The 8,820-nt window shown below is 32.1% G+C and overlaps 1 protein-coding gene across 1 annotated transcript; it reads right to left on the reverse strand.

The window, feature by feature from the left end:
* Positions 1-398: 398 nt before the first annotated feature.
* Positions 399-1,985, reverse strand: LOC110422723 (senescence-specific cysteine protease SAG39-like). The gene is made up of 2 exons (XM_021436738.1): positions 1,513-1,985; positions 399-1,080 (listed from the first exon to the last, which is right to left on the reverse strand). The coding sequence occupies exons 1-2, from the start codon at positions 1,928-1,930 to the stop codon at positions 491-493; spliced, it is 1,008 nt and encodes a 335-aa protein (XP_021292413.1). The 5' UTR covers positions 1,931-1,985; the 3' UTR covers positions 399-490.
* Positions 1,986-8,820: the final 6,835 nt, after the last annotated feature.

The following is an 8,820-nucleotide window of genomic DNA, read 5'->3' on the forward strand; positions in this document are numbered from 1 at the left end:
CAATTTATAAAGATTATTGTTCAATCCTTATTACAAAGAGTTTTATGGATCAATGTAATTTCATAGATTGATGGCATGATTATGAAGTAATAGCTAATGTTTTAAGCTTGTTCGGGACTTGGGGGGGTTCTCCCTGCGAGACTCGGACGTTGATAGCGATTGGGGAGCGGTCGTTACATTCATCGTTTAACTTTATGTATTTGAAAACATACAAAGACAATGACTAAATCAGTTTTTGCTTAAATTAAGACACTCAACATGAAAATGAACTAGAATTCCTTGAATTGAAATAAGTTATCATACACAAGGACTTAGCTATTTTAACATCCAAATTGTGGTTAAATAACTCTATATAATAGAGTTATCAAAATCCCCTTACACTCAAATAAAAGAAAAAAAGCCCTAACTTGAAGGAAACAAAACAGTGCGACTATCTTTTATTTAGTACATATGTAGACATCGTAAGATAAGAAATGTTCCTTATATGAACTTATGCAATTGGATAGGATGCTTTCATGGCAATGCCACAAAGACCTCCCGGGGTATTCACGTCCCTCTGAATCTTCATGTACCCATTTTCACCCCAACTCTCGCCCCATGAATTCTTGATCAACCAATAGTTTTTACCTTCTTCGTTAGTTCCATATCCAATAATTGTGACAGCATGCGTCAGAGAAGTCCCGCAATTTCCATCAAAAACTCCAGTTTTGTACTGTTGAAAGTCTAGTCCACTCCCATCAATGGCAACTGAGACAGGTTGGTTTGTTACAGCCTTAAGCAATGCTTCTTCGTCATTGGCAGGTACCATCTCATAGCTACTAATATCTACAACTTGGGCTGCAGCCTTCTCCATGTCACAAGTTCCTTGTATTGCTTGATATGGATAAGTTTCCTCCTTGGTTATCCCTTTGTTTTGCATAACATATTCGAAGGCATTCATCATCCAACCACCATTACATCCTCGGTTTCCATTTGTGCTGCAGTCCAATAGTTGTTGCTCAGACAATGAGATCAAGTTACCAGTTGTAATTTGGATAATCCCTTCAATGGCTGCCACTGCTGAAAATGCCCAGCAACATCCTGTGAAAAATGAAAATAATCCCTGGTAAGCGATTGGTAATCCAATGGAAGCTTGGCTAGTGATCACACCTTTTTCGATGGATTCAAAGTTAAATTTGTCATTATACTCTGTGTCACAGTTGCATTTCACCATTGTACTTCGATTTCATTGAATTTTACCATTATACTTGTAATTTTCTTGATTTCTGGATGAAATGAACAGAAGTGACAAATTTGTTTTATTTTCATTAACGAAATATTCAGTAAAATATTCCAATTCTATTAATATTTTTTAAAAAATCAACAAAATTGATAATATAGTGACAAAATTCATTTAAAATTGAAATATAATAATAAAATCAAATATTGAGCTGAGTGTGATGGAAATTTGACCTTAATCACCTCATTGGGAAAAATAGATTTGAGAGATTGATGTGTATTATTAATTCTTACCGCATGTTCCCTGGTACTTAATTGCGGTGACAGCACCTTTCTCTCTCCAATCCAAGTTTGTTGGAACTTCTGAGAAGTTTTCGTACCTAAATGATGTTGATATGGAAGTGGTTGGGTTGTGTGGCATCTTGTATCCACTATGAGCTGCAAGGAATTCATCATGGGTCATGTCTGCAAACTCATTAATGCCTAACTTATAGCTCCTATTTCCAGCTTTGTTGAAGCTCTCAATATATTCCAAGTTGTCCTTGAATATATTAAAACGCTTCTCCTTCTCTGATTTGCTCTCATATTTTCGACCGTAAGTAGCCATCCATTGCTCATGTTTGTAAGCAATGGAAGGCTCATCAATTGTGCGCGACATGGCTTGAGATGCCAAGGTCCCAAAAATGGAAAACAAGACAAGGGTTAAACTCATTGTTTTAGAATGTGGAAGATAATTAAATGGGTTTTTTTTTTCCGGCTAATTGCTAAGCTGTGAAGAAGTAAGCATCCTATGCCAGGTATATATAGGGCATTGCATACGCTTAATTAAGAAATTAAATGAACAAAATTGTTAAGAAGACATTGGGTCAAATTTCCACACAAAATGTCAATTAGGTCATTGTCTAGAAACCTTTTTTTCCCTTGTCATCAAAGACAAAATTGACAGAAAATCTAAACTTTTCAGAAGACGTGACATGTTATTCAACAATAAAATCTATGTTGGACTGAATATATATTCTCTTTATTTAAAAAAAAATGTTGAAATGAATCAAATGACTGATGCAAACCGAAAAATGAAAATTCCACCCCTTCTAGTTAACCCTTAAGACACTCCAATTAATAGAAAAATGGTGGAGATGTTTTTCATACTACAAATTGAATGTTAATATTTGGCGTGCAATAAAATTATTTTTGGAAAAATTTTTCAATTTTCCATTATATTTTACAACCATGTAATTTCAAAATTCAAAAATGCTCCAAGGAAGGGGCGAGAGGGTGGATTTCAAGCTTGAAAGGCGCCCTACATATTCCCCTTAACTTGTGATATAAACTCCATTGCCCAAATCTAAGTTATAGTAGAAGCCCTCGTGCCTCTTAAACATTAAGCAACCCTTTCATTTTTTTTCTCAGTTAAGCAACCCTTTCATGGCTTAAGCAGGCACTTGCAGTCTCCACCTTCTAGAGATCAGCTCCTTATTGAACCAAAGTGATAAAATCTGACTTACAGATCCATCTAAGAATATCAGAACAAACAAAACCAAGCCCTAAAAGTTCTAAACTTCTTCAATTATGAATTAACCTTTAAATTAATCAAATAAATATTAATCTTTCATAAAAATACATTGATTAGAGAAAAATTAGTTGCACTAATTTGCATCACTAATTTGCATCCAAATAGTGTTATAAATATATACTATTTTTTCTATACCAGGATTTTAGTTAGACTTCAATTTTTACTGAATACTTATTAAGAATTTTACTCATTATAATAAAATTGAGTTTTAATCAATTTTCTTTAAGCAACATATATTTTTATGTAGTAAAATATAAAAAACACAGCTATTTAAACTTAAGTTTATTTTTTTTTCACATTTAATAGAAATATAAAAAGGTGTAGTATTTACTAGTGTATGTAATTTTTATAATTATATGTTTTTCATAATATGCTAACTATTTATATAGCGAAGTCAAATATAAAAAAATATTCTAAGAAGCTTAAAAAATATTATTAAAAATATTTTTAATACTACATATTAAAAATATACTATTTTAAATCAAATTTGTTATGATGGCTTTCTGAAATTTCTCAAAAGAAATTTATACTTTTTTATACTTTTGAATTCTTTCAAAAGGGTTCTTCTTGACTGGTTTTCAGCAAACTTTTGAATTCGGACAACCACGAAATTTGGAGAGATCTAGGTTAATGCGAACTTGCAAGAAAAAAATGGAGCGTGATTAATTAGACTAAGTCAATTCGGCCAACTCCTACTACTATGCACCTCGACATCTCTAAACTTGGGAATTTGTGCTTTTGAGTTTTTTTTTTTATTATTTGTATTAGTTTTATTACAATTTACTGTAAATATAAAAACCAAAGTTACATTAAGCTTTGGCATTCAGCAATGTACATGTTCTAAAAAAAGTTTATATTTTTTGATAAGAGATAACATTTTTTTTGAAATTATGGATAATATTGTTAATTTAGTCTAAGTCGTTAATTTGTAATAAGCACCGATTGTTTTATATAGTTTGACCCGTAACTTGAGGCGCAAGTGAGAGAGAAACACAGAAGGATGGATAGATAAAGGCTTTTTGTAGTGGTAGTGCAAAGACATTGACTTGGACTTCAATGTCAACGTTCGATAAGTTTCCTCCCAACTGACTATTCTGATGGTGACTTCGACCGTTCAAGATATTAAATTTAAAATTTCAAGCTTATGTTCTGAGGAATATTATTTTAATTATAGCAACATTAGTCTAGATAAAAGAAGTAGCACGCATTCTATTATCTAAAAAGATTACATATTTTTATTTACAAATTTTTTAAAATGTTGTTTGTTGTCCTACGTAGTGGACAAATCTTTTTGTTTAAATCAACGACTTATAAACCAAAGAAAGTCGAATGAGTTACCCGTGAGCGACGTACTACTTAATTGGCGCACCAAATTGCTGTGTTGACAGAAAGGATTTGCGGTAGAATTTTCCTCTCTAAAAGGATGCCCTTAGCACACGATAAGAAGTTGAGTCACTTATCTTAAATGTCCCATGTCCCATGTTCCATGCCCTTAGGATTTCTTGTATTTTCCATTAGTTTTCTGCCAATCAAACAACAAACAAAGAGAAGTAAATCTTATTTTCTTGTCCAAATTGCTAAAGTATAATTGAAATATTATATTAATCTAAGATGCTGTTATTTTCTTTATACATTGTTTTTAGTTGATCGTGGAATATATAGCAAACGAAAAAAAGAAAAACTTTTTACTACAATGAGTTACTGCTACATCTTGTTTTTGAAATTAATTCAACCAAATAAAATCAGTTTATTAAAGATCTACGCTGTATAAAAATCACATTGCTTTTAGAAATATTTTCTTTTGTTAGGACAATTATTGTAGTGGCAGTGATATGCAACAAAACTAAGAAAAAACAAACGTGTACCCCAGAAAGCAAGTCATTTCATGTTCATCATGATTGAGAAATTATACCAGCCACAGAGATATCTTACTTATTTTGTTAACATGTGAGTCTAAGAAACTGTTCGATGTAAAAATAAAAATCGACATCAATCTTTTTTATTTAATTGTGATTTGCTACTTAAGTGAATCTATTTTTCTTAATGAGCTCTCATACTTGACTTAGGATCATCAAAAACAATAGGTTTCGATTTACGAAACAAATTTAAATTCGACAGTATAATTACGTATAAGGAAGTTATTAGCATCCTCACGATGTCCATTCAAAGAATATACCTAATTAATTGTGCGATATTTTTCTCTTAATAAACTTTAATTCGATATTCAATTTTATTGTCCTCAATTTTTCTATTATTTTTATCATCTTATCATCAGTTTTTTTTTTTAATTAGAGAAACAAGGATTCCAACCCTACTTTCTAAATATGGGAAACATGCACCAACTAACGAGCTAAATGCTCAGGTGTAGTCTTATCATCATTGCTATTTTTGAAACAAATAAAAATTATTTGATGTTAATATTTCTTGAATACTCCAATACTTATGGCAAAATTTAAGGAAAATCTCTTACCTAGGAATTTGCATGAAATTATCACTCATAACTTTCTTGAAATTCTATTATTGGAGAATTTTTATTTATTTGTTTTTATTTTTTTTATTCATATAGTCATCATCATCACCATCATCATCATTATTATTATTATTATTTATGCAAATCATTTGTATTGAAAATTTATCAAACTCTTTTTTTTGAATATGAAAATCTATCAAACTCTCCAACATTTATGGTAGAATTTTAGAAAATTGTCTTCAACCTAGTGCACCCCCCATGTCCACCTACTTCGATGTTGAGCAAGCCTTCGCTTGTCTTCTCTCCTATATGAAGACCATGGGCTCTCGCTAGACTGGGCATATGGATGTCTTGGATGCATAAAATCGTGAGATCTTGCAGTGCCAACAAGACTTAGGGGATGAGCCCTCACAGGAGACATCTCTTCACCTCAATTTTGGACTGCTCCGTTGGATGGCTGCATGTGCATATCATTTTCATGCATCATGTCATTTTTGATGTACTTAGTTGTTTCTTATATGTATTTGGATATTTGGTTCATGTTTTCAGATACGTTTAGCTGGTGGATACATTAACCTTTTGGATGTTCACATAGCTATTTTGCTCAATTTATTTTCTTAGTTACTACTTTACATTTATCTACTATTAACTTTTTAGTTCTCACTCTTTCACATTCATATACACTTATTTGCTATGACAAAAAAAGGGAGAATGAGTTAAAATTCATACTTCATCTCCACAAAACTAAGTTTGCAATGCAAAGTTTCAAGGGGAGTAATTTGTCAACACCTTAGCATGACATTAGGGGGAGTTTTTCTAAGAAACAAAAACAAATTCACATTAAAAAGGGGGAAATTGTTAAACTTAAAGCTTCATTTAAGTTTAAGTTTTGATTTGACAAACAAAGTGAACCAAATTGTTTTTTAAATGTTCAAACAAGTCCAAACAGTCCTTTAAAAAGGTTTAATGAAAGAGCAAGCATTTTAATGGAAAATAAGTAAAAACTTCAAATTTGAAAAATGTTATTAATCTATCAATAAATGTTCTTCATTTATCGATAGATAAGCTCATTTATTGATAGATGTTCTTTATTTATCGATAATTGAAAGTTTTAGTACTTAGACTTTGAAGACTACGAACACCTATCGATAGAAGCTAATCGAGTACAATATAAAGGACCTTGACTTGAATATATCGATCGAATGCACCTAAGAATATTGCAAAAAGACCCTAACTTGCATCTATCGATAGATGTCACACATCTACTGTAGCAAACCAAAGTCTTAGCATCAAGAAATTGAGGCTACAACACTAAGAAATGTCTAAAAATAAAAAAGTTGACAAAATTTTGAAAATTCGGTTACTTAGAGCTTATTTAAGGGACCTTTTCCAGAGGTTTAAAGGGATAGGCATCAACCAACTAATCTAGAGATTTAAAGCCAATAACAAAGCAAGAAAATAAGAGAATTTGAAAGAGAATTGAGATCACAAAGCTTCGACACTTAGTTTCTTTTTTTACTTTTTTGTTTCTTTTATTTTCCTTGACTTGGATTCATGGCTAAATTTCTTTCGATGTTGTTTTCATTAGTTATTATGAGCTAAATTATCTTTATAGGATTGTGGTGGATTTTAACAAGTGGTTTGAATATTAGTTTCTCTTTCATTGACCAAATGTTGCATAGATTAGCTGGAGGAGAATATTATTGTTTCTTGGATGGATACTTAGGCTATTACACCAGAAGACTAAAAGGAAAAGACTTTCACATGTCTATATGGTACTTTTGCATTTAGACAAATGTCATTTAGGTATACAATGCTCTAGCCTTATTCCAACGATGCATGATGTCTATTTTTTTAGATATGGTGGAGAAAACGATAGAGGTATTTATGGATGATTTCTCAGTATTTGATAATAATTTTGATGAATGTTTGCTCAATCGTGACAGAGATTGCAAAGATGTGAGGAGACAACCTTGGTGCCAAATTAGGAGAAATGCCATTTTATGGTACAAAAAGGTATTGTTCTGGGTCATAAGGTGTCAAGCAAGGGATTGAAGGTGGACAAAGCTTAGATTGAGACCATTTAGAAACTTCCACCATCAACTTCAATAAAAAGGATTAGGAGTTTCCTTGGGCATGCTAGTTTTTATCGACGATTCATCAAGGATTTCTCCAAAATTGTGAAACCCTTGTGCAATCTTTCAGAAAAGGCATACCTTTTAAATTTGATGATGCACATCATGTTGCATTTATAGAATTGAAAAAGAGATTGAAAACTGCACCCATTATCGTAATTCCTTATTGGTCACATCTATTTGAACTTATGTGTAATGTTAGTGCTTATGCAGTAGGAACAGTGTTAGGCCAAATAAAGGATAAAATGTTTCATTCTATCTATTATGCAAGCGAAACTTTGACTAGAGCCTAGATGCATTACGCTATAATTGAGAAAGAATTATTAGCTATTATGTATGCATTTGACAAATTTCGTTCATACTTGATTGGCACTAAAGTTATTGTTTATACTAACAATTCTACAATCAAGTATTTAGTTGCAAAGAAAGATTACTAGCCAAGATTAATACAATAAGTATTGTTGTTACAAGAATTTGATTTGGAAATCAGAGATAAGAAAGGTTAAGAAAACCAAGTCACTAACCACTTGTCAAGGTTAGAGCATGACAGTCAAGGTAAGGATATGACTGTGATCAATGAAACTTTCCTCGATGAACACTTGTTGAATGTTGGTCATAAGAAATCACCATGGTATGTTGATTATGTCAACTTCATTGTGAATAACCTTTTACCTCCAAATTTAACTTTTCACCAAAAGAAAATTTTTTTACATGATGTTAAATATTATTTATGTGATGAACCATATTTGTTTAAGCAATGTACTAACAAACTTATACGAAGGTGCATTCCAAAGAAATAAGTTGAAAATTTGTTAAGACAACATCACTCATTAGAATATGAGGGTCATTTTGGAGGGGATAGAACAGCAGCGAAAGTGCTTCAATCAGGTTGGTATTGGCCATTATTGTTCAAGGATGCTCATAATTTTGTGTTGCATTGTGATAGGTGTTAGAAGGTAGGAAACATTTCTAGAAGATATGAGATGTCGGTGAACAACATCTTAGAAGTGGAAATCTTTTATGTTTAGGGAATCGATTTCATGGGACCATTCAACTCATCTTTCAACAATTGACACATCATGGTAGCTATTGACTATGTGTCCAAGTGGGTAAAAGCTTTGGGCCTGCCTACAAATGATGCTAAAGTGGTGTTGAAATTCTTAAAGAAAAGCATCTTCACCAGATTTGGTACACCACGAGCTATTGTCAATGATGAAGGTAGTCATTTTTGCAATAAGTATTTCATAGCCTTACTCACAACATATGGGGTGTCACACAAAATAGCCATGGCCTATCACCCTCAAACTAGCGAACAAGTGGAAGTATCTAACTGAGAAATCAAATGAATTCTTAAGAAAGTGGTTTCCTTGTCACGAAAGTATTGGGCTCGTCGGTTAGATAATGCATTGTGGGCATATAGGACA

Source organism: Theobroma umbraticum, unplaced genomic scaffold (assembly GCF_002168275.2).
Source record: "Theobroma umbraticum cultivar Fairchild unplaced genomic scaffold, ASM216827v3 scaffold_146.0, whole genome shotgun sequence".
NCBI lineage: Eukaryota > Viridiplantae > Streptophyta > Magnoliopsida > Malvales > Malvaceae > Theobroma > Theobroma umbraticum.

What these genes read in the sequence shown, in the direction of transcription:
- LOC110422723 (XM_021436738.1), bottom strand. Translation starts at nt 1,930, where the DNA reads ATGAGTTTAACCCTTGTCTTGTTTTCCATTTTTGGGACCTTGGCATCT. An exon ending in TAAGTACCAGGGAACATGCG is followed by an intron (nt 1,081 to 1,512) that starts GTAAGAATTAAT and finishes CATTTTTCACAG; the next exon opens with GATGTTGCTGGGCATTTTCA.